General features: G+C 36.5%; 3 protein-coding genes across 4 annotated transcripts; 2 read left to right on the top strand and 1 right to left on the bottom strand.

Annotated features, from left to right (window-relative positions):
* Nucleotides 1-242: 242 nt before the first annotated feature.
* On the bottom strand, nucleotides 243-10,314 carry LOC147502382 (sporulation-specific protein). 2 transcript variants are annotated; one of them, XM_086607194.1, is made up of 11 exons: nucleotides 9,940-10,314; nucleotides 9,535-9,660; nucleotides 8,815-9,015; nucleotides 8,503-8,625; nucleotides 7,772-7,809; nucleotides 7,607-7,691; nucleotides 2,737-7,371; nucleotides 1,781-1,921; nucleotides 1,539-1,643; nucleotides 1,168-1,310; nucleotides 243-760 (listed from the first exon to the last, which is right to left on the bottom strand). In XM_086607194.1, exons 2-11 carry the CDS (start codon nucleotides 9,610-9,612, stop codon nucleotides 481-483), a joined length of 5,829 nt encoding a protein of 1,942 aa, XP_086463320.1. In that variant the 5' UTR covers nucleotides 9,613-9,660; nucleotides 9,940-10,314; the 3' UTR covers nucleotides 243-480. The 2 variants fall into 2 exon arrangements, with proteins under 2 accessions (XP_086463320.1, XP_086463321.1); XM_086607195.1 differs by lacking the exon at nucleotides 9,940-10,314 and adding an exon at nucleotides 9,824-9,915.
* A 2,610-nt stretch (nucleotides 10,315-12,924) lies between these two features.
* On the top strand, nucleotides 12,925-14,237 carry LOC147502383 (uncharacterized). The gene is made up of 3 exons (XM_086604521.1): nucleotides 12,925-12,949; nucleotides 13,227-13,552; nucleotides 13,632-14,237. Exons 1-3 carry the CDS (start codon nucleotides 12,925-12,927, stop codon nucleotides 14,235-14,237), a joined length of 957 nt encoding a protein of 318 aa, XP_086460647.1.
* Nucleotides 14,238-15,981: 1,744 nt separating this feature from the next.
* Nucleotides 15,982-17,324, top strand: LOC147502384 (uncharacterized). The gene is made up of 2 exons (XM_086604524.1): nucleotides 15,982-16,699; nucleotides 16,795-17,324. The coding sequence occupies exons 1-2, from the start codon at nucleotides 15,982-15,984 to the stop codon at nucleotides 17,322-17,324; spliced, it is 1,248 nt and encodes a 415-aa protein (XP_086460650.1).
* Nucleotides 17,325-26,035: the final 8,711 nt, after the last annotated feature.

The raw sequence follows: 26,035 nt of genomic DNA on the forward strand, positions 1-26,035 counted from the left end.
CTCAAGGTAGGATGCTTATGTAATGGGATAATCTCGTGGAGAAAGCCACGTATATGGATGATAAGTGAAAGACTTGGATTCTCTTTGGATCAGATATTTTAAGATGCAAATACTATGGCTAAATTTTGGATCATTCCAAAGTTTGGAATGAGATGCTTAAAAATGCTATGAAGTAAGAAAAAACAAACCCATGGTATGAACATGTACTACAAGAATCCTATTACTACCGTATGATCTTGCAATTGACAACGATAATGGGAGCTTGACATTTATTATTTACAACAAATCAAGACTACCTCTGCCCCTGCTTGGACATCCAAGCTTTATGATCCTCGTATTTACAAGAGCTCACAAGGCACCACTTTCCTAAACAAGGATATAAAGAATATAAATATCTAACCCGCCGGATCTTTTTGGTTATTGGAATAGTGTATCATCTAGAACTTCATATACAGGATGCACATAGATACTGATATGATGCTAGGGATGGTCCTCTAAACTAGCTGATGTTGAGCGATACGGGTGTGAGGCCTTCTTGGGAGATCTAGCGTTCTTGAGTGTCATCACAAGCTTTTGTCTCTCCCCTTCCACCTCGGCAAACTGGAGACTCAGTTCGGAGTAACGATCATGCATCTCCTTCAGCTCAGTCTCCACTGCCACATACCTTCCCTTCAATTCCAGCATGTCTTTGATCAATTCGTTAATGTCTCTGAAGCTTTGAAACACGGCTTCTTCATCAGTGTGTTGTTTCAGAAATGAACTGGACAAGAAATATGTAACATGGCGCATTAATACTATATTTGTACAGCATTTTGCACTATAAGAAATAGCAAAAGAAAGAAAGTTGTTGCTTCAAGCTTGCAATTCATATCCGCTTATGTTTCCAAACCCAAGAGAAAATGCAACTAGGACTTCTTGTCCTTCGGAAAGAGGATTGTAATAACTATTAACATGGGAACACAAGAACTATAGCAACGCTGAACATGCATGGAAGGCACACTGATTGAACATTCTTAGGTATGCCTTCCTCAAGGATGAAGAGGAAACATCAAAATCCTGGTGTCTTAGTGTCTATAGTATCAATCAGTATTCAGGTAGTATGGCAAAGTGAAAAAAATTGAAATTACAAAGTTCAACAAAGCTACTATTAATTAAGAAATGGTCTACCTCTGGAAATGGATCTTTGATTTTTTCTTGGCCTGTAGAGCTTCTGCAAGCTCAATTTCTAAAGCAAGTACCCTTTCAAACGCATTCCCACTTCCTGGAAACTCATTGAATAAAGGAAATATGTTCCCCAGCTGTTCATTTGCCTGACAAAAAGCACAAGGGAATTACAAGCTTGGCTGAACAGACAACAGTGCTTTAGATGTTCTTACATATAAAATGCATATATATTTTGTCATCATTTTTTACCCTTAAGGCCTTAATCCATATACTATGGTCATTATAGATGTAATAAAATAGCCTTATCCCAATGTCTGGGACAGGTTTTACGACTTCTGTTCTACATAGAGATGCATATACATACATATTCATACCTTGTGCAATTGCAGTAACTGTCTTTGCAAACCATGAAAAACCGGCTCAAATTGATGCACATCTAGTGGAAGAGAAACCAAGTTCTCACTTTTCATCCTTTCCAACTGTAAGTACAAATACATATTAATCAATTGAACTGCGGAGGTTAAACAAGATATACTGTCTTTAATCCTGAAAAACTAACATATGGAAACTAAGAAATCTGAAGGAAACATAACCACTTCTCTGTTTCAATAGATACCTCTTCATGCAAGTGCTCCATGCTAGACTTCAAGCTTTGAGATTTAAAATGTTCATTGATAAGAGCTAACTGCCTCAGGTCTTCTTGGTTTATGATAACCTGTCTTGAAATTCCATTCTCACTTTTAAATGTGGGACCATCCTGTTGAATATTCATACATATAGATTAGTTTGATTGCCGCCGGACAGCTGGAGCACTATATGATAAGAAAGATTGAATAGAATTACAAAAGGGCTATAAAAGAACCATCATACAAGAAATGTAATGAACCATCAATTTCGAGGCTTTTTGTAGTGCTAACATTTACAACAACAATGTCCATACACATCCTGAAACTTCAGTAACATCTCCCTTTTTGGTTATCTCATACGAATAAGATTGCTGTAACTGGGACGGTTTTGTTCTGTTTCGTATTTTTATTATTCATACACATAACTAGGGCTTTGGCTTAAAAAGAACAATTAGCAAAATAAGCTAGCTATGGCTTGAAGGTTACTAGGCTTCCAGCTGTGGGTGCAGAAAATTCTTCAAGAGAATGTTCCAAAACTAACATCTGGGTAATGTGAATGAAGAGACATAGTTGAAACTATCTAATGGAATCCTAGCAATCAGAGTTGTGAGAGTTTTTCTTGTTAGTCAAACACATCTATGGAGTCCTGATGTCTAACACTTAAACACCTGACTGAGCACGTTGTATTAGTGACCATGAAAAGAACTGTCTGTTACGCTGAGACTTTTATGTGCTTTTAGAATTCGTGTTTATCTGAGCCTTCTGAGGTTATCTCTGAAGTGTTACAGTAAAATGAGACCCCAACTAATTTTTAAAACTCCTATCAGGTCCAAAATCTTTTTGGCCTGTATGACCTCTGCTTGTGCACATAAGCTTAGGTCTTAATAGAGAAAAGTAGAAAACTGAAGTTGAAGTATGACTAATAACAAAAATAATAAAAAGTTACCTGCCCAGGTACTTGGAAATCATCTCCTCCACATACGGCATCTCCGTTAACTGGACCAGTGGACAAGGACTGTACAACACATGCTTTACAGTATTCTCCCTTACGGGTATCAGATGAAGATGCCAAAATTTTCAACCTGTCCATCATTGAGGTAAGATCAACGGCATTTTTAGTCCTTTCATCATTGCAATCTTGCAAAGAAGATTGCAGCTTCTGTTTCTCTTCCCTGCAACAGTCAAGGCTTATCAATGAACATTCTAGTTCAGCTTTCAATTTGTCAAAATACTTGGCCTTTTCCCGCTTGTCACCAAGTATCAATTGTAGTTCAGTTTCCAATTCCAAGATCTTCAGCAGCAGCTCTTCATTTCTCTTTACGTGAGAAGCCTCGCCTTTTCTTCGGTTCTCAACCTCATTAAGGACATCGTTCAATTTCAGTAACATTTCCTCCCCATGCTTCTTGGAAACATAAAGCTGGTTTCTCAATTCTTGCACCTTGGTTTCACACTGCTCTCTAATAAAAGCAATTTTCAAAGAGTCCTGCATAGAAACTGATGGAACATCAATTTCTCTTTTATCACGAACTTCGAGACACTCAGCCTCAGCCTTGTCTTTAAGTTCTTTTAGATGGAGAGAGAGGTTTTTGAACTCTTCTGTTTTCAGAATTTGTTCAGAGAGCCTCTGACTGAGCTCGCATTTCTGATTCCGCAGGATCATCACCCCATTTTCACATTCTTCTAGAGACAGAATCCGAACACGTTGTTCTTCCAACTTGGATCTGAGTACTGTAACTGTGATTTCCCTTTCATCTCTTGATGACCTTAAATTATCAATCAGTTCTTCAGACCTGAACAGCAGGTGCTTCAATTGTTCGATCTCACACTCATGCTGATGGTATTTCTGAATACCATTTCTTTCTGCTGTAAATTCCTTAATCTTGTACTCCTCAAGTTCAGCACAGATAACATTGTTTTGATTCACCAGAGCATTTTTCTCATTGCCACTCTTTTCTAGCTCAGACCTAAGAGAGTCCAGAACCCTCAGCAGCTTAGCATTTTCTTCAACAAACTGTGCTTCACTAGAAATACGGCCATTCAATGTGGTTAGCACATCAAGATGCTTTAAATGAAGCTCCCTGTAGCAACCATCTATAGATTCCAGTTGCTGAACAAGTTCCTGCATCCTGGTATGAAGTTGATGTCTTGTGCAAATGAGTTCAACATCCGCAGCTATGAAATATTCGTGTGAGGCAGTTAACTGAGTTTCCAGATCAGTAACTTGGAGGAGAAAGAACGAAGCATTCTCATCAGCGCTTCTTATGCATACTTCATTTTGTAGTAAAAGATGGCACACTCTTGATTTCTCTAATTCTAGATCTGACACCAGCTGCTTAAGATGGACCACTTCAGCTTTCTCCTTCTCAAAAGAGATCAGCTGATCATTTCTTATTTTCAGTTCATAGGTAACATCTGCAATGGCACCCGCTAGTTCAACTCTCAAGCTTCTTTCGGAATTCAATTCATCATTCACACACCTTAATTGTTCCTTTAAAATGCTAAATTCATTTGATAGATGAGCAGATTGCTCATTACAAGACCGTAATGACAGCACCAATGCTTGGTTCTCCCGTGCAGAATTAATGACAGTCAACTTAGTCCTTTCAAGCTCTTCATTGAGACACTCAAAAGCCAGAATCTTTTGAGCAAGATCTCTGTTCTCCTTGGTAACGTTTTGCAGCTCAGCTTCCAAACCTGCAGCTCCTGTGGATAACTCTTCAACCTGTTCTGCATATCTTACTTCAGTCTCTATTCCAGCCTCAAGTTTATTGCTGACATTTTCAAGCTCTAACTGAAGCTTATCGACTAGGGCATTGGACACATCTAACTTGTTCACAATTTCTTTTACATCTATTTCATACTTGTTCCTCAATAACGACAGTTCTGATTCAGAGCTAATTACCAATACTTCTGCAGTATCTCTTTGTTTCTCCAACTCCGACTTCTCTCGGGTAAGTTGAAGTATCTTTTCATATGTTTTCCCCTGCAGCTCATCCAAATGCGAGATGACATTGATTAAGTCATTGCTATCTACTTCATGAAGAACACAACTACTAAGAAGGGATTGGTCATTTATTTGGTTGCAATAAGATATCATGGTTGATCTCAGATCCCCCAACTTATCTCCCAGGTAAGAGCGAGTTTCTTCCAGATTGCCGTTGACTGCGGACTGCTCATTCACAACTGCTTTCAAGGTTTTCAACTCATCGCCCATACAGCTAACTTCATCCTGAAGCCTACGTTTTATAGCAGTTTCCTTCTTTAATAAATTAACCAATTCTGTGTTTTCTGCAATGCTAACCTCATATTTGCTTTCATAGGTTCTCTGTTCCGTGATCATCCTCTGAAACTCGGTAATCCTTTCAGTAAGAACACCATTCTCATTGGAAATGTCTTGAACTTTGTCTTCCAAAATTTGATTCTGCAAAGTGAGCTCATCACATTTGGTGCTCCAGGTTTCATTAAATGCCCTCTGTGTGTTGATATCATCCTGTGCAGTTTGCAATCTAAGCATCAGCAACTCCTCAGATTCAGTTGATTGTGCTAGATTCCGGGTAAGTTCGTTCATCTTTTCCTTCATGAGCTTGATTTCATTGCTTGCTTCACCAAAAGCTTCTTCCAGAACCTTTGAGAACACAATCAAATTTATGTTTATTAAATACATTTCAACAAGTTCAGCTTCTGCCTTCTGATAGAGATCTTCCTGCAAGTATAGAGATTTTTTGCAATTCTCTAAAAGGATCTTTCCACTTAAGAGTTGTCTCTCCATCTTTGTGTTTTGGTTCTGGCACTGCAGGAGTTCGAAACGATCAGAGTCCAGAATCTCAAGGTTTGATTCAAAATTTGAGTCAGTCTTTGGAGGTGAAGAGTCCGGATCTTCGGAATCCCGTTGGACAACCTCTACATTTTCACGTACTTCAACATTCTTCATTTCCTCAATAACCTTTGCCACATCTGAGTCTCGCCCAAGCTCATTTTGAAGAGATACACTAGTAACAACTGACCGACTTCCTTGCAACCTTGTATTGTACTGGTTTTGAAGGAATGGTGCAGAATTCTTGTGCAAGCATGAGTCAACAGCTTCTAAACTCTCTTCTGGGTACTCCTGAAAACAAGATTGGGACGCGTCCGCAAAAGCTTCCTTAATGAGGTTCTCGTTTGTCTTGAACATTGACAAAACCTGGAAAGAAAGTAATTCAAGATCCTTTTGCAACTGATCCACTGCAATGGAGGAATTCCACCGAGCCCTTTCAAGTGCAGTTTCTGAGCTGATAGCCCTTTTCTCCAGTTCATTGTTAACAGACTCTAGTTCACGCCTTTCCTCAGAAAGCCTGAATAACTGCTCATTCATATCTTCATGCATCTTTTCCATCTGAGTGTTACAAGAGGCAATTGTGAACAAGCAAGAGGAGTGCTCATTTCTGAGGTTCTGCAACTCCTCAAGCATTTGCTTTTGATTTTCCTCTAGTTCATGAATAAAAGCTTCATAGTAGCATTCCATCTGGTCCAGTTTTCTTGCAAGGTTGACCTGTTCAGCTTTGGACTCTTCCAGCTCTCTTTGAAGTTCAGTAATTTTTTCTCTCAATGCAATCATAGCATCAAGAGGGTAAGGTTCCTGGGACACTTGTTCGACACCTTCTAAGGGTTTCTGATCTTTATCCATGGATTCCAGCTTATCTCCTGAGACAAACTGTACAGGTTCTTGTACAGAAACTGCTCCAATCTCTTCAGCATTCGCTTGTTCAGTCGGTTTTGCATTTAGCATAAAAGTTACATTTATTGTGTCTTGTCTAAGATCCTGCATAATGTGTTGGAAAGCCTTCAAGTCATTGTTTAGGAAAGAAAAGTCCCTCTCATCTTCACCAAGGGATGCCTTGTTATGAAGCTCACTTACTTTATCCTCCATAGTCAGAAGGCCTTGTAGCCATCTCATCTGTAGATCCTGAAACAAGTAAACCCAATCTTTCTGAATAATCTCCCTACCAGTTAACTGAGGATTTGATTTAGAGTGCTTAAACTGCTCAAAATCATCTTTGAACTTCGAACACTCTGATTTAAGTACAAAAATTTCTTTGGCAAGCTCTTCTCCAGAAGCAATCTCTTTAGCTAGTATCTGGCTACACTTCTGTGTTTCAACCCCTAACTCGTCTGCATGGCTTTGCAAAGAGCTAATTTCCAGCTTAAGCTCTAAGATAGAGGACTCGGCCATCTCCAAGCTTCCTCTAAGCCTACTGTTCTCTTCGTAAGCAGTCACCAAGTCATTATCGACAGAATAGTCTGAACTCCATCCATGAACCCAATCATTGGCACCCTGTGCCAAGAGTCGATGATCAGAAGGGTCCCCTTTCTCAAGACGGGGACTCTGACTGAAGGGGATTCCACTTAAATCACCAGAGATTGTGCTCTTAAGACTTTCATTTTCGTGTGTACTGGAACCATGCTTTTCGGCACACAGGCTTTCTGAGGTATTTGATATATCATCAATTCCAACACCCGAATCCGCATAATCTTCAGTCATCTCCACCTCTCCAAGCGAAGGGGGCTCACTAGATTCAGAGTGGAATCTAACTTTTGAATTGACCTGTTTACAGAAAGAAAATTAAGAAAATGTCATCTTGACTACCATTCGAGATAAAGAAAATGATATCTTGGTAATCCGGAGTAAGGCAATGCTTTGAGACAACCTCACTTAAACAATCAATGACCGAACCTAACCAGAATAAAAGATTCATACTGCCCAACCGATTCAAACCATATATCTATATGACTACATGATCATTTATTTTTTAATCTCTGTGGAAGCTGATAAGTGATACCTTTTCAGATGGCCCATCACGAGCATTGTGATGAGTGGACGTCTGCAACCCCCTCTCTCGTAGCTCAGTCTGCTGCTCAAATTCTCTGAAGAAGAACATAACAAAAGGCTTGTTGGTGGAAACAATCAATGCATTTTAATTTATAGATGGCTTCTGGAGCTGTACCTGAACCCAGTTTTAGATGTGAGCAGCTGAACTGTGACCTGCCAATTAAATGATTTAAACATCAGTCAGATGATGTCATGGCTAGAAGAAACCACTGGAGGAAAGTACATGGCCCAAATACGGTCCAACGAATGGGGCTAAAAGAAGGAAACCTCATTCCTTTAAGCCTTATGTCAGAACGAATTCACGTATTTTGGTGCTTGACTCAAGTACCAAGTATCTTAGATAAGGTGAAACTGACATGTCTTTGCTGAGTATCAGTATATAATGTACTGTCCATAGCGACTCAACAGATTGTTTCTAAAAATTAAAGTAATGATAGTTATAAATGTAAGTTAGAAGACTGTATTGCTGCAGTATTGTTTTTAAAAAGTCCGTCCCTAAATATAAACAATTGGTTGCGTTTGATCACCCAACTATCAAACAAATGGCTGTATAAGGATGAACAACAAATCCTCTTAAAGAAATAAAATTTATAAATAAGAAAATAAAAACAATACAAGGTGACACCAACTAATGTCATATATCTTCAGGCCTGTGGTTGTGCATCTCTCTGTCTGGCTCAGCTAAAACACTTGACGTTTCTAATTTCTATAATTAAAGTCCATCTCCTTTTTATGGCTCAACCCCACAAAGAAGCAAGATAAAGGTGTTTTTAAAGGTTTTCATCTTTATTGATCCCAATGTAAGATAACACTTTGGATTGCAGTGAGTAAATAAGATATCCTTACATGTAAAACACTTTCATAACTGCATCCACAAAGAGGCAGCGAAACAGCAGAAGGTTTTGATGCATCTGCAAAATCAGCAAGGTTGATATTAGCCTCACCAAGGAGGCTAGATCGAGAAGAGCCCTGATGTCAATGAGATTAGGTCAGAACGCAAGTTAGTCCCAGATCAGATGACAAATTACAGGAACAATTACTTTTTTGGGGACCATCAAGATAACTAAAAGGAAAATATACTTGTCTAACAAGCACTTAAAACTTTCCAAATCATGACAGAGAATTACGAAAGGAAACAGAGTTTAGGGAGATGAATACCATGGCCACAACAAGCTTATAAAGCTTTTCATCATATTGTTTGGTTTTGGTATCTTGAAGAAGCCTTGTTGTCTCATAAATAGGATCTCCCCATTTGCAAGTCCCATTTCGAACATGTGATTTGCTTGTCTTAGCTGTTACCTTTCCCAAATCAACAGGAATGAAAGAAACAGACAACTTATCCCACCCAGTTTGTGGAATCTGATACAAACACAAAGATTATATTATTGGACCCAGAAATACAAATAAACACAGACTCTGAGACACAAATACGTACAAGACTCTAACGAGGGACAACCAAAGCATTAATCCCCTAAACTGGAGAGTATCAGGTCTTAGCTCGGTCAATCTCAAAACTTAGAAAATATCAATATACAAAATCCTGCAAACATGGTATCAAATGTATTAAACTGACCACCACCAAAAACCCACTGATCTCAAACTTATCGATCCTGAACCATTTTCACTCCTTAATACTCGTCCTTACGAATTTGTGCTAGTGAAGCGCACAGACATAAAAAACAGATATATTTGCACCATTCCAATATTTCTTTGACATGGATTAGACTATATCGAAGATTGCCCACATACCAATAAGGAACTCATAAGATAACACATACTTTCACGGTAAACCAGGCTTCTACACATAAATCTAAAACTGGAGACAAGATGGAAACTGAAACCTACAATCACATGCAACATTTGAAAATCAAAGCTTACATGTGTAGCATGGAATTGCAACCGGAAAACCACTTTCACTTTCATCTTCTCAAGCTTCCATTTAGTGGTCCTTGACATTGTGATCAATCAATCACTCACCAGCAGCAGCAAATCATCAAACCAAAGCTGGACCAGCAAAACATCAAAGAAATCAACTAAAAACTTCACTTCACTCACTAACTATTCTACCACAACTCACTCATTTCACCAATCACAAAATCTCAGCTCATTTCAAACCCCTAGATTCAAACAAAAAAATAATAATAAATTATTAAAACTTCTAACTCACTATTAACTTGAAATCTCTTGACAAAACTCCAAATGCAGAAACATTAGACTAAATTTCAGTAAAATATATATATAAAGGCAAAAAAAGATGACAATGTTACATCAGATGACTCTTACCTAATCCCGGATCTGAAGGGTACTTAAAATGTAAGATAAATAATGTCTAGGAATCTTTTCACAGAAGCTTCCAGAAACATGAAAAAAATAGAAAGTGTGTGTCTGTTTGGATCTTGGTCTGTTTTTCTTTCTTGTAGAAATAAAATAAGAAATGAGGATTTATTATTATTATTATTATTATGTTGTGTTTCGAAAGTGGATTAGGAAAAGTGACATCCCGCCAAAGCTTGTAATTTGTCATTAATTAAACTAGGAGAGAGAATGTGATTAACTCTTTGCAATAATATTTGTGAAGCGGAAATAACTCTTAGTGTTTTGTGACGTAATCAGTTTGTGACTGTCTGATTACCTACGAAAATCAAGCTTTTGGGATTTCTATACTTTTTCTTAGTGGGGTCTTGTTTTGTTTTGACTAATAAAGGTTAGAATCAAAATGATTTCTTCGATTATGCTTATTGAATCTCTAGTGGGTGAGGGGAGATAAATTGCTCTTCACTCCAAAGAAAAATGATCCTACTTGTACATATATGACATAACCTCAGATTGGAAGTTATACCTCAGTAATCACTTTCATTTGAGGAAGTATTTGACGTATGGTTAAGGCACAAGTAAAGAGCATTGCCCCATTAAATTATGGTCACTAACTTATAATAATTTATTGTTTCATTACTAGCCTAGGAATTGCGCATTGGATACTCAGACATGCCATGTCCCCTCGGAATAAAGCATACTCCATTATTATTAGACCTCTTTCTCGGAATTTCTTGTTGACGTGATAATGCCCTTCTCATATATTCTTATGCATCTCAATATACATCGGGAAAATCACAAGTATCAGAGAACCCGTGAACGACGTAAGTAGTGATTGGATTTGGATTGTGGACGCGAACTGGGGACTCGTATTTTCTGCTCTAGAAACGTTGAAACATCCCACCATGGCATTAGGACAAAAATAAACAAACGTGACGAGCAGCAAAACCAAATAGAAACGACAACACATGGGACATATGTACGTGGTGTTTTGAAATGACACAATAATTCTTGTGATGAAAATGAAACAGAATTATAATGGTTGTCATTTGTCAAGGTGTTAGAATTGTATCTTAGTTACATTAATTAATTAAACATTGGGATCCCTTTAAAGATTACTAAATGTCTCCTTTGAAATAACAGCATGTCAGCATGTGCGTTGGGACCATCCCAATTCGCCATACTTGTACTCTTGTGGATCTATAACTTCATAGCGATCACAGAAGTAGTTCTCCACTTCTCCACCACTAAATGAAATAATTCCCCCCAATTTTTTCAATTTTACGAATCACTGGTTGTAATGTTGTATAATTATGTACTAATCTCGGCCAGGGAACAAGGATTATGTCTAAGCTTTTTTCCGTGTGATTGACATCCATTTTAGCACATGGTGGCAGTACTTTTGTGTTTTTTGAGTATCATTATAGTCAAGCTTTTATCAGGACGCACATTCTGTTCATGCTGGTGTGATTCCAGCTAAACATTTCTCCAAATCACGTGATACTTTTTCGTGATAACGTGATTCATATACTTTTTTCCAGTATCACGACTTTCGCAAGGCAGTGCCACTTGTACATTTGGGGTGTGATCAGTGTCTACTTAGAAATGTTTATTCTTCGGCCCACACGCAAAAATGCAAAATATGTTCGTTCTCTGAAAGCTTAACCCCAGGTGAATTGTCTCATTGGGTGGACGATTGTATTGTACGTATGAACATAAAACAATTCTAGAAGCATTTCAGATTGTAAGATTTGTTTGGAGCAAAAAGTTTGATTTGGTATAAGCTATAACGTTTGTCATATTCTTCTTTGGACTCTCCATGGACACTCTTTCCCTCCTTTGTCTGAGCATAACGTAGCTAATAACGCAGCTTTAATTTGGCACTTCTAGTCCTGTGTCATCAAACTTGATCGAAGTAACCTAATGGATACAATTCTCTCACATGGCTTGTTCCTTGGTTAATTTCCTGAATTCCTGGAATTTCAGCAGTCTATGGTCATTAGGTCATATACTCGATCATGTCTTTGTATTTGGAGTTTTGGACTTCTAAATTTGTTTGGTCTAGCCCATGAGGACTATTTATTACTTAAATTTGATCCATTATTTGATCTCTTCGTGTGGTTCTTACATCTTACGATGTTGGGCCTCCATTTAGCGTTTCCACATTTGCACCATGCCAACATGTTAGATGGATAAAGCAAACTGGCTCGGCCCATTTAATCTGGGGTGGACTATGGAACTAACCTTAAAGTCAGCGATAACCCAAGTGAACAACGCATGATAAGATTGTCCCATTCAACTATTCAACGACCTATGCAGATTAGCCAGCATACAGATTTTCCAAAGAGTCCTGATGAGGAGAGATCTCTCCTCCAAATAGAGCGCATTTCAGTTATAACCGTCCAAAGAAAGATTGTTCTTATCTCGACCTTCTAACCTTCTAACGTGGCTTTTACAATTAAAAGAGTCTGATGAGGCACACAAAATCCAAAAAAACACAGAGGTGTTTGTTTTTCCTATTTATAAGTGCTAGACTACTTATAAGCACTTGTAAGTGGTGGACCACTTGTTTTTACCCATTTATTTTTTCCCACTTATAAGTAGCCAATGGTAAAAAAACTTATAAGTAGGGCTGAAAGTTGTAAGCGACAAAATCCTACTTACACCAACTTATAAGTTGGGATTAGACATAAAATTACATAACTACCCATAAACACATATAAAAACCATATATTCCTTGAAGTTGAATAGTTTAGGTTTCTTGCTAGAGAGTGGATACGGCTAATAAGAAGGTAATGGTTTCTTCTAGTTATCTTTTTATTTGTTTTGCTTAATTCTTCTCATTTTATATGATTTCATTTATTATGTGATATATAGTAGTGATTTTTTTAGATCAGTTGTTGTACTTTTAAAACCTTGGGTGTTGTAAACTGGAAGATAATCAAACACAAAATAATGTCAAGCTTTAGAGGTGTTATGCGTTAGTTATAGTGGACTATGCTTGTACATAACCAAATATAACCTTTTTCTTGCTATGCTCTTTGTGATACTGTTTTAATACATAGTAGTCTATTGTGTATATCAAGCTAGGTGCATGCATTTTTTTATTTTATTTTTATTTTTATTTTATCGAGCACTTTTTATTGTCATAGTACTATATGATGCTTGTTTATGTTTCCTACAACAAAAGTTCAACTAGTTAATCGCCGACCGTTCACGTATATTTTCGATTTTATTTTTATTTATGTTTTTTATAGATCATGTCATCTCAAAAAACCAATGGGAAGAAATCTCTGGGCTCAATGCCGATTTCATTAGAATTTGTTTGGAGGAGGCAGCACGAGTGGGATATAAAGGAACGTCCCTTAAGGATGTTTCGTGGAACCGTTTAAAGGAAGAACTCACTACGAAGTATTCGACTCATGAAATTGAATTTGATCAAAAGTTTCTTAAAAATCATTGGAACCACTTGAAGAAAAAGTATAATGCTTGGATTGCTTGCATTGGAAGGAGTGGGCATGGTTTCAATGCGGTAACTGGAGAATTGGATTGGCCACAAGAAAAGTGGGATGAAGTCATCAAGGCAAGCACTTATTTTTGGCTTTGAACTTTCAAATGTAATTTAATTATTGATGTTTAACATTGATCTTTTTGACTACCAGAGGTATCCCGAGGCCGAAAAATATAGGAAAAACCCACTGCCTCACGCACAAGAGTTGTATAACTTGTTTGAATCTACTTTGTCAAATGGTGAGAGTAAACTAACTCCTGCTGCGGATGGCATGCCCACTGATAGTGATGCTACAAGTCAAACTATCAACATAGGTGAATCAAAAGATCGTCCCACTGATGAAGATGATTCCTATTGGAATGAAATAAAATTTAGCAATAACACTCCCATTGGAGAACAAGTGGACAAGCTAATTGCAAAAAGTAAGGAGAAGAAGCGTAAAATAATTTCATCTACATTTGATCCAGATGTAAAAGAAATTGTTGAGCTTATCAAAGGCCAATTTAAAAGTACTAATGCTCAGAGGGAGGCTTTACTAGCTGAAAAGGTGGATGAAAAGGCCGAGATGGATAATTATTCGACACTACGATGTTTAGAGACTCTTGATCTTTTGAAGGAATTTGAGGACTTGCCCGCAGATGTTCACCAGAAATGTTTGTTGAAGTTTTGTAACAATGCGGAATATCGAAAGGTTTTTGTGCAATTAAAGGAAGTGGAAGAGAAGATGACTTTCGCTTACTCAATAGCCAACTTTTGATGTTTGTCCTTCATTTTCTTTTGTTGGTTTTAATAATTAGAATTTAGAACTCCATTGTCAAATGAGTAGTTAGTTTTATTTGTGATGAACACATAGAATTGAATTTTGATTGTAGTCAATAATTGAATAATTAAATGGATGCTATTTTATAAGCTTGGTGCATGGTCAATTTTTGTTAATTTTATAAGCTATCTTGACTGTCTGCCACCATTAGTCCATGATCACTGATGCATGGATCCATGTGCTTGTCGAACAAAATGTTCGAGGATTTTAAGTTACCTAGTTCTAAACCCCATTAGTCCTTCTCTTTCTTTTCCATAAGGATGCTGAAAAATGAAGTTGTTCCATTCACAGATCCATAATTATGTAGAAGTTTAATAAGCTGCAATTTGTTTGATTGAATAAAATATCCGGTAAGATTGTTATGAATTTTTTTGAACCTTGATTCGTTCGGTATCTATTTTCCCCTTGTCTATTGAGAAAAGTCATTCTCCTTTTACTCGCTTTTATTAATGAACAAAGCCAGCTTTAAAAACATGGTTGGCGATACACTCTAAACGCTTAGTTTAGTAATTACCGCCAAAAGTGGGGGTGCAGCTCTAATAGTCCAAGGAATGTGCTATGATAGATCTAGCACAACTAGTCAACCAGGTGGTTTGAGTATCTATTGTAGTTCATTCTTTTTTTGCTTGTCGAGTCTTGCTGGGATCAATAAAATCAGTTTGGCTGACGAAGTGGGTGGGACCAAAGCTATCTAGGAACTGATGGTGTGAATGGAGTTGGGCGTTCTCGTGTTGCACCAATGGTTGTCGCGGCGCATACCCAGCCGATATCTAACCAAGGAATCACATGTAGGCTTCCCAATCCGCCTTTTCCGACAAATGAGAGAACTAATACTTGCATAGCAGGGGACAAGAAGATCCAATGCAATTGATTGATAGAAGTGGACGATCGTAGTCTCTTCCCCGTTATTTAAAATGGTAGCGAATAAGGTCCATGGGAGAGAAGGTTAGCTCTACCCTGCCCAGTTAATGGTGATGTATTGAATTTAGATTTTGCTTTTGCTTTGCGCTTTCCTTCAAAGAGAACCTTCAAAGATTTGCTTCCCATTAGGGCGTGACGAGATGGATGCTAAACCTAAGCATCAAAGAACACTAGCAAATGATATTTAGCCCTTTGCTACCACATCAAACGTTGTCATGTTGTCAAATGAGTAGTTAGTTTGATTCACGCTGTCGTACGATACTTATGTAGCATGGGGATGTTGTCATGTTGCCAATAAAATACAAAAGTAGAATATCTATCGAGGTAAATGCAGGGAAATACTATAAATTAGTTAAATGATGTGACAATAATTTTACCATGGAGAAGTCTCAAGAGACTTCCATTCTCACGGGTATTCATAGACTAGGAGCTTCTCTTCCTTAGAACAATAAAAGCAACAAAGCAAGTGAAACATTTGGATGCTTCACTTTGTCCACCTTTTCCATTCTCTCGCTTAAAGTCATCACCGGAAATGTTCCAATCTTTTAACCTTTTTACAACAAGAGTTGTTCCATCTTCCATTGTAACCTTAATTGTAACTTTAATTAAGGCCAAACCAATAACTGTTACTGAATTGGCCTATGCAGGTCCCGAACCTATTTGGTTGTTGGATAATCTATATGAACTCAATTCTTTTTGGTTATCTATGAGAACTTATTTGTTTTGCTTAATGAAATAACAATGTGATGTGGCAAGGATCATGGACAATTGTGAGGATTTTTTGCTGTTAATTATGTTACTACTAGTATTAGTCCTTAAGCTAAAAGTTCCTCGACAACGCAGACTTCGACAAAAATTGTGTATCTCCACAATAAATGGTAAAGCTTTAATGCAACAACTCTTGGATGGCCCTTCAACACAACTTTTCCAATCTTTTAAGATGGAGAACCAACCTTTCGTACAACTATGCGATCATTTTCGTCAGAGAGGATACTTAACTAATAGTAAGCACCTCGACGTGGAAGAGAAGATGATGATTTTTCTTTTAACTATTAGTCATAATTTCTCGAACCAACATTTGAAGTGGATTTTTCAGCATTCAGGGCATACTATTAGTAAGTATTTTCATGAAGTTTTATGGGCAATGCTAAAATTTTCAAAAGAAATGATAGTGCCACCTTCGTGGACCGAGCCAGTGGGTGAAATAAGAAATCACCATCGTCTTAGAGAAGGGCCATTCAAGGGTGCAGTCGGAGCATTGGATGGCACGCTCATTCCAGCAGTGGTTCCACCTGAGAAGGAAATTGTATTTCGTGGAAGAGGTGGTAAAGAATGTTGGCAAAATGTATTTGCAGTATGTGACTTCGACATGAAGTTCATCTATGTTGTTGCTAGATGGGAAGGAGTGGCCCATAACTCAAGGGTTTTGAGTGAGGCTATGCGCGATCCAAATATGAAGTTTCCAATTCCTCCATCAGGTATTAATTCTTTTTTCTTTAATTTAGTTGTATTATTTGTGTGTATATTGGAAACTACTAATATAACTTTTTCTTTTCTTTTGAAACTGTTATAGATATGTATTATTTGTGTGATGCAGCCTACACACACACTCGGTATTTCATGACTCCATTTCGTAACACTCGATATTGGTTAGTTGATTTTTCACGTGGAGGTCGCACTAGGACAAAGGAGGAAAGGTACAATTTTTGTCATGCAAAGTTACGAAATGTAATTGAAAGGGCATTTGGTGTTTTAAAGGCTCGCTTTCCAATATTGAAAAATATGCCTCCTTATAGCTTTCCAACTCAAAGGAATATTGTGATAGCATGTATGGCTTTACACAATTTCCTCCGTCGAGTTGCACTAAACGATGAGTTGTTCAAGAAATATGAGAATAAAAGGGTAAGCGTCAACAATGATGTAGTAATGCAGCAAGGAGAAGAAATGGCCCCTCCAGGAGAAGCAATTGGAGAAGCTGGCGAATTTGGTGAACCTGGTGATGCACAAGCCGCTCCAACTTTATTTACGCAAGCAGACAAAGTTTACATGGTCAATTTTCGTAACCAAATAGCAAATGAGTTGATCCAAATGAGAAGAAGTTAATGTCTTTCCAATAACACTTCATGATTATCATAATAAACGGTATGTCTATTGTAGATTGTTTAATGCATGGTCTATATGAATTTATTTCTACTTCCATTAAATTGATTTCTTATATGATCGTCATTAACTTCGACAAGAGAGTACATGTGTTATTAAAATATGGATAAAATTGTAATGTCGCCACTTATAAGTGCTTGAAAAAACAAATACCCCTACCACTTATAAGTACTTATAAGTAGCAAAAAACAAACAGGTTTTAGGACCTACTTATAAGTAGCACTTATAAGTGTTTTGACACTTATAAGTAGCAAACACTTATAAGTAGAAAAAACAAACACCCCCTAAGATTCTCCCTCTCTTCTCCGAAATTCCTGTCTTTTTTTTTGTAACACTTCTATCTCTTCCTATTCTGTAACTCCTTTCTCTATTTCCTCTTCTACGCTTTTGCGATTTTACCATGGCCAATTGTAAGTCGCTATCGTCGGATGGACAAATCTCAGTTTCTTATCATGACAAAGTTCTTATGGACAAATCCCAGTTTCGTATCATGACAAAGTTCTTATGAAAATGTTTAATCTTGTCATCGATTTAGCGTTCAAACTAATATTGCATCAATCTAATCACAATCTAATCACTGCAATCTTTCGTAAGAACAAAAGAATGTTGATTCAAATTTGTGGGTATTTGTAAGAAGAGGATTTTGAATTGATAGTTGCTTACCAAAAGATGTCCTTGAACTAAAAGAGGTGCACTCGTTTGTTATTTTAGTTGGATCATAAAAAGTTTTTTCCCTCTCGTTTATGGGTTTGCCTACTCTATTTTGTATTTTTGTTAGGTTGGCCACGGTTAGATTTGCCTTTTCTTTGAGCTGAGTTGTCTATTTGGATGGTTATAATCAAATGCGCTCTAAATCAGGAGAGAACAATCTCTCCTTATCATTTGCCTTTTCCAAATTGAAGTCCTTAAACAACTCAAAAGGTTAGGATCTAAGTACCAGACACCAAGATCCAATTTATATTATGAGTTATGACTAGCATGCAGCAACCTTAGAATTGAAAAGACATTATTTTACTTCGATTCATGTGTTTCATACGTTCATCTACTTCATGCATGCTAGCTCCAAACTAGCACAAGTTATTATGAAATCTAGCTTATTCTAGAATTTTTTGGTTGTTGGTGATTTTTCAAAATTATTTTTACTTTAATTGTTTGTTAAAACTTGTGTGGGTATTTTAGAATCATTTTTGGGCTTGAAAACATTGTTAAAATGTACCCATTCATATATGTATGGACCTTGAGTGTTTTTAGACCCATTTGAGGCACATAGGTTAACTTAAACAGACTTAAATCATTGAATAAACAATACCTGCGAATTTCCTCTGTAAAAATATTATTATTCAAAAACAAAACCCTAACCTCCATTAAAAAGAATATTTTTTATTAAAAGAAATAAAAATAAGGGGAAGAAGAAGAAAAGGGATTAGAGAAAAGGAAGCATGAGTATTATATTCTTTTGCAAATTCAATTTCATGTGAGTAGACATATTTTTATCAAAAAAAATATATAAATCATTTTTCTGTGATTTTTATCTTGTTTGCTTCATAATTGTTTCATCATCATTTTATAAAAGTTTCATCTTTAATTGTGAACGTTTGATATTTGTTTTGTAATTTTAATTGTCATTTAGAACGGTGATATGTTTGCAGAATTACTGACTTGTGACTTGAATTCGACTAATTAGATGATGTAACTAGTTTTTTGACAGAACTAAACAATTTTAGTTCTCTGAATCGTCTTGCATTTCCAATTGGCCTTGACTGATTCCAGTTTATATTCTATTTGATATGAATTTTACAAGAAAGTGCGTCAGAAAATTTAATAGCAGAATTTAAGTTGTTGGGTCTGTTCTATCACATAAATTAGGGTACATACTAAATAAATTACTATTTAGGAATTTTTGTATTGAAATGAATTTTCTGTCTAATTTTCATAATGGTATAATTGATTCAAAACTTTGATTATATGAATTCTCTAGAATTTTTAGAATGGACAAAGGTCAAACTGTCCTAACCAATTTCTCATTTATAGAACAATATATGCAACTTATTAGTGTAGGTTTTAGTTGTACAAGAAAAAAATATAATGATCATGCAATTTGTATCGTATTAATATTTCAAATAAATGTGTATTGATTAGAGGAGTAATTATTTTATTTGCCTAAAGAGTTCTATTACATGTATTGGAATAAGAGTTACATGCATAATTGTTTGATAAATATTGTATGTATAGAGCGTATATTGGTAGCTAAAGATTTAGCGTGGTATTTTGCAATAATATATATTAGCACTGATGGACTTTGACTTTGAATATGTGGCTGATAAGAACTACGAAGGCTTGATTCCAATCTTGAAAGATTTGGATACGTAGGCAGCTTTGAGCAAAAGTGCAGCCACTACACTATACTATATTATATATTATAAATTAGTTATTGTGATAACTATATGTGAACAATGTTATTACTTAATTGTGTACGTGATTGTTGTTGTTTAAATTATATTCATGAGACATTTAACTAATGCGTTATTTCTAATTGAACCTTTTAATATCTATGATTTATATAATTGATAATAAGGTGAGTTGATTAGTTATTGTGTTTGGAATCTTTAGTAATGAATTATTGTTTGAGACGATGTTTGTTTTGTAATAAAAATATTATAATAAATGAGATCTCTTGAGCGTTAAAATCCGGTGTAAAAGTGTTCGGTAAAAATTTAATGTGTTGCCCACATCTTTAGATCTCTCCACGCCTCTTTGATGAAAAGAAATATTTATGACTAATGATGTCATGTGAAAAGCCGCCTTAGAGAGGAACTAAGGCATTCGCCTTGCGGGTGGGCTGTATTCCTTAAATGTATGGGAATGTAGGTCTGGATTCCTTAAATGTGGCGAAAATGACCTAAGGTATTTATTGAATGTGCCATGAATGACCTGTTAGTGTTATGATGGGTATTCCTTGAATGTGGCGGGAATGACCCAAAGTATTCATTGAATGTGTCATGGGGACCTGATATTTTGTTATGCCCAAAAGAGGCTTTGTGTATGCATATGGAAAGCCCAGAGATGGCTGTGACTCATAAGTTACGAGTTTACAAGATGAAAATATGTTTTCTGGAGGCGATATCCCCGCTTGGGATACATGTCTTGTAGTGGTACTCGATGTGAGTGAGGCACACGAATATGTGTGATTTGGCAAATGTGTAAAGTACAAATTGTGGAATAGAAACTAAAGGTTGGGCTATGTCTTTTAATAAATAAGTCAACGAGATAATTAATAAGCAAAGTAAAATATTGATTTTACGTGTGATGGAGTTATTGCATATGAATATTTATATATTATGATGTATATGATTTTTTATGAGAAATTTAATGTTTATGTGGTTTGTATGAGTTGATACTCACGAGGGATGAATGTACTCCGTGGTTGTGACTTTTTCATCGTTCTCATAAATAGACGAGTGATATTAAAGTAAAATATTGATTTTACGTGTGACTAAGTTATTGCATATGAATATTTATGTATTATGATGTACATGATTTCTTATGAGAAATATATACGTGGTTTGTGTGAGTTGATACTCACGAGGAATGAATGTACTCTCTGGTTGTGATTTTCTCGTTCTCATAAGGAGACGAGTGGATGCATATAATTTCTTATGAAGGAATGTATGTGAATGTGGTTAGCGTGATATGATGGATAAGGTGGTGTGACATGAATGTTAATATTGGCGATATATTATGTCATATTATGTATACCCATGATGGTTGCAGTAAAAGTGAAATAAATGTAGATTTTTAAGGATTACGTTTGGGAAATCTAATTTTGTTTTAGATGCGGATAGGACTTATTAACTTTTTATGTAGAGACATTGTCCTACCCTAACATGTAAGCGGTTATAGGTAAGATTTTAATTAAATTAATTTACGAGTTAATGGGATTGAAATCTTACTTGGGAAGAAACTACATGCCGTTTTGGAAAACGGAACTATCTTGTCTTCCAAGTTGAAATGGTTGGTAATGTTATATTTATTTATTTAAAAGATGGAATGTAGTAGTGTATATTTTATTTTAGTCTTACTCATACCAGCAAATTCAATTTGCTGACCTATGTTTGTTTTGTTTTGCAACGTGGGTATGTTCTTGGAAACATAGATGGTAGAATGCAGTGGATGACAACGTTTGATTTGGATTCGCTTTTGAAGCCTTACTGGTTTAAGTTTTCTAAAGTGGAAAATTTTGATTTGAAACAGATGTAATAGAATTGATTAATTTTTTTTATTTGTGAATTAAGAGTTATTCTTTTGGTTTTAATTTGATCTCATTTTTTCTATATCGTGTTTAGTAATGGGTTATTAGGGTTTCGTTTAATCCTAAGTTTTCAGAAAATAGAATAGGGTGTGGATAATTCCCTATAAATAATTTTCTGGAAATTTGAGGTGTGACAGAGTTGCTCAACCACATTCTTTTCTTGGTTAGGAGAATTTCCAGCCACATCCATTATCGGAAATATGATCTCACGTCGCATTACCATGCTTTCTTCCATTGGCCCAAAGAATTTGTCATAAGCACATCCAAGAATCGTGTCCAACGTCATTTCAAAATTAATTTTTACAGCAATTGTAACGCCTGTATTTAAAATACGTATTTATCTATTTATTTATTTATTTATTTTAAAATTTGATTGGATTGGATTTGGGATATGTGGGCCTGGTTTCTGGGCCCGAGTCTGTGTTGGGTTTGGGTTCCAAACCCAAGTATATATTCGTATTGTTCTGGAGAATAGGGTTCTTAGATAATAAAATAATAAAAATAGAGGCGGCTTGTTTGCTCGAGCGTTGGAGCGCGACGACTCGGACTAGGAGGAATTTGTCGAGCTGTTAATTAAGGTGAGTAGTTTAGCTTTTCTATTATTTTACGTCTATATAGAGATAAATGTATTGTCTAAGATTTCCGCTCTTGTTTCGTTCTCATTCCCGGTTGTTATTCTGCGTATTGTCTTAGGGTTAAAACTTAGAGTATTGTTAAAACCTATTATATATTGGTTGTTGTTCTTAATTACCAAGGTTTATTGAACTGTTGGAACTGAGGTCGTTAATGGCGTGCGAGCCCTCGCGCCCAAACAAAACAGTGGTCCTCTATATGATTTGGAATTGTTTGTACTTTATTTTTCGGTTATACTCTTGTTGTATTGATTGTATTACTGATTGGAGGTAGTGGGGGATGTCGGGATTGAAATTGGGTGTGGCTGTGAAGCTTGAAATGTTCATTAATGGCGGCACTAAGAAAATCGCCAGTAAAAGTTATGGGAACAGTTATTGTTGTTTTTGTGTTGATTGAAGATAGGTGGTAGTAAGGGGTTGATGTTTGGTTATTGAGGTTTGAATGGGTGTTGTTAATGCTTGGAGTCCGGCGTTAATGGCGGCGAAAATCATATCTAGATTTGATGAAGGGGGATCGAGGTAATGCATCGAGTTTTTGTGTGTATTAATGTTGTTTGGTTTTTGACGAGGAGGGAAACCGCTGGGTTGAAATGGGCGGAGGAGTGGAAGTTATGGTGGCCGATTTTGGTAGCTGGTGGTGGCTGATGGGGGAAGACAACATGTTCCCTCTGTTGGGCCTTGGGCCAAAATGTTTAAGTTTTGTTTGGGCCAAAAATCTAATTTTAGTGGTTGGGCCAGATTCATTTCTTTTAATTTTGTTTGGGCCTTCTCTAATTAGTTGTTTTGGGGCCGAAACTTAGTTTGTGTTTTTATGGGGCCAGTTCTAATTTTTTGTATACATGGGCCGGTTTTCTTTTATTTTGTGGGCTGGGTCATTTTGGTTTTAAGTGGATCTGTTCCGTTTAGATATTTCTAGTTGGGCTAAATCTATTGTTGGGCCGGTTTCTGGTTTGGCTTTTATGTTGGATCCGGCTAACATTATTTGAATCTTTGGTTGAGTCATAGGCTTAGCTAGTTGGGTCCGAACCATTACCTTAGTCATGAGCCCATGAGCCATGCACCTTTGCCCTTAGCCATGAACCATGGCTATGACCCTGAACCTGTTGAACATGGAAATGACAGTTTGACTTTGACAATGATGTGTTGACTTTGACAATGACGTGTTGACTTTGACTTTGACCATTGACCGTTGACTATGGAATGTTGATTTTTTCCAGTTTTTCCCATATTTAAGAATATGGACAAAGGTAGTAATAAAATATTGTCAAAAATTGTATAACTTTGTTTGTCATTATCTAATTAAGATTTGACGTGAGTAGTGTGTAAATAATATAATATTGGCACGTAACAAGAAGAGAATTCTTATAAGACTTAGATTCATGGACTTTAGTATTGGGCTTTGATGGTGAATTGAGTTCATATAAATATATTGAATGAATACATTACATGATTGATTACTATTATGAGTTGCTACTTAAATGAATTGTAGTATGTATGAACTATGAAGGCTGGAGATATTCCATATGGTGTAGTGCAATATATGATTGGCACGTGAAATAATAAGTTTCGAGATTTGATATAGAGATATTTGGATATCGTGCAATGAATAGTATTGGCACGTGATAATGTGGATTGTATTATAACGAGAAACATTGAGCTTCAGTACAATTAAGTATACTGGCATGGGATAGAATAAGAATTATTATGAGATATATATGTCTGACACTTGAATAAATTACGTAACGAAAATCCTAGAACCTAGCTACCACAACTCATGGGATTTGCCTTGGTGATGGGCGTATGTGATGTGATTTGCCTTTCTGGCGTTTCAGTGAATCTGAATGGCCCTTCTGGCGTAAGTAATTTGATTGGCCCTTCTGGCGTTTCAGTGAATCTGAATGGCCCTTCGGGTGTAGCCGAATAGTGGCTTGATTATTCCGTTCGCAAAATTAGAATGAGATGCGCGATATTTTATGACTAATAATGGCAGTACTCACATAATGGCTTTCGTGTGAGGGTTACCTGGTGTGCGGCATCCCGCTCAGGGTAGTTACGCACGGAGTGGTTCATTATGTAAGGGGAGGCATGTGGATGTACATGTTCGGCGTTAGGAAGCGATTGTGGTAGCCAGGGAAACTAGGTAAGACATAGATACGACGTGATTTTAGGGACACGCAAAGAAAGCCTTAATTAATATAATTATGGTAATATGTTGTTTAATGATATATCTTTAGATAGATGATCTTATATGGTTTTGCAGAAGGGTGGGTCAAACTAATTACTTGTGGCAGAGACGACGACCAATCGCGGTAATTGAGCATGAAATGCGTAAGTATAGAATATCTTTGGGCTGGTTATTAGTTTAGTTAGAACCTAAGGGTGCCTCGTGGAGGAACTAAATGCCTTTTTATTATGTGTATGGTTTGTTGTGTGGTTAGTGGGAAGTTAAGGCGCCTCAGTGGAGGAACTACCTGCCTTACTTATTGTAGTTAAGAATGTTGTATTAGTTGTTGGAAGTTAAGGCGCCTCGGTGGAGGAACTAGCTGTCTTATGGATTATGCATGTATATGTATAAATATATGTTGTATTTTAGAGCTTCTCACACTAGCATTTTTATAATGCTGACCCGATTTGCATGTTTGCTTATCGGGTGTGTTCATTAAATGAACATAGTTGATAAGTCTTGACAGGTTTAGTGTTGAAGAAGGTTGGTTGCTGCTTATGGTTTGCGTTAGCATTGCATTTCAGGATATGTTTTGTTTTCCCTTGAGGTGATATAGATTTTCAATTGAGACAAGGTTATTTGTATTTTCTTTTGTAAATTTAAATAAAGAGTTATTGAAAAGAGATTTGTAACCTAATCTTATTTGTAAATTTAAATAAAGAGTAATGAAGAGGACTTTTGTTTAAGTTAAAATTTTTATTGGTTTTTAATTATCCGCATATTTAAACTGTTTATGGGTTTTTGGGAATTGAGAGTGCATCACACCTCAAAGATCGAAAAGTCGGGAACAAATATTGTTTTTCCAAATTCTGTCGAAATTCGGGGTGTGACAGCAATCTTGATTACTGTGACGATCAAAAGTAATCCATTTTTGTTAATGTTCCAAAATGTCGCATTTGGAATAGGTGACCAATGTGGTTCATAAGGGGCGACTAAATGGTATTGGAGATTTATGAGCACTTTTGATTCCTCTAATGTTTCGACAAGATCAGAAAATATGAAGATAATTGGGGATGCTTTTGAATCAATCTCATCATCATCTTCATCGTCATCTGAAAGTAAAGTTTTGCCAATAACTTCAACATGTTCTGTAGGGTTAATTTTGCCAATAAGAAAGCCTTTGGTGATCAACTTAACCACAAAGGACATGTGCTGAACTCTAAAGGGTTACCCCCCCCCCCCAGTAGATGAGCCAATTAGGATTTTCCCCCACTAGATGGGAAATTAGGGTCTCCCCCCCAAACACACGGTCAACTTGGTTTGACTGTTAACTTTAAGTCAAATGGTTGAAAATAACACAATTGCCCTCACATAATTAAAATTGAACATTTGTTTTTTTAAAATAATGAGGGCATTTGTGTAATTTTCAGTTACTTGACTTTAAATTTAATAGTCAATCCAAGTTGACCGTGTGTTTAGGGGAGACCCTAATTGGCCATCTAGTTTGGGACTTTAATACCCTTTTCGGCCCACGGGTTCATGTGAATTT

Source organism: Coptis chinensis, chromosome 4 (assembly GCF_015680905.1).
Source record: "Coptis chinensis isolate HL-2020 chromosome 4, ASM1568090v1, whole genome shotgun sequence".
Taxonomy (NCBI): domain Eukaryota; kingdom Viridiplantae; phylum Streptophyta; class Magnoliopsida; order Ranunculales; family Ranunculaceae; genus Coptis; species Coptis chinensis.

What these genes read in the sequence shown, in the direction of transcription:
- LOC147502382 (XM_086607194.1), bottom strand. Translation starts at nt 9,612, where the DNA reads ATGTCAAGGACCACTAAATGGAAGCTTGAGAAGATGAAAGTGAAAGTG. An exon ending in ATAAGCTTGTTGTGGCCATG is followed by an intron (nt 8,626 to 8,814) that starts GTATTCATCTCC and finishes CATTGACATCAG; the next exon opens with GGCTCTTCTCGATCTAGCCT. An exon ending in ATTTCCAAGTACCTGGGCAG is followed by an intron (nt 1,922 to 2,736) that starts GTAACTTTTTAT and finishes AATATTCAACAG; the next exon opens with GATGGTCCCACATTTAAAAG.
- LOC147502383 (XM_086604521.1), top strand. Translation starts at nt 12,925, where the DNA reads ATGTCAAGCTTTAGAGGTGTTATGC. An exon ending in AAGCTTTAGAGGTGTTATGC is followed by an intron (nt 12,950 to 13,226) that starts GTTAGTTATAGT and finishes TGTTTTTTATAG; the next exon opens with ATCATGTCATCTCAAAAAAC. An exon ending in AGTGGGATGAAGTCATCAAG is followed by an intron (nt 13,553 to 13,631) that starts GCAAGCACTTAT and finishes TTTGACTACCAG; the next exon opens with AGGTATCCCGAGGCCGAAAA.
- LOC147502384 (XM_086604524.1), top strand. Translation starts at nt 15,982, where the DNA reads ATGGACAATTGTGAGGATTTTTTGCTGTTAATTATGTTACTACTAGTA. An exon ending in GTTTCCAATTCCTCCATCAG is followed by an intron (nt 16,700 to 16,794) that starts GTATTAATTCTT and finishes AAACTGTTATAG; the next exon opens with ATATGTATTATTTGTGTGAT.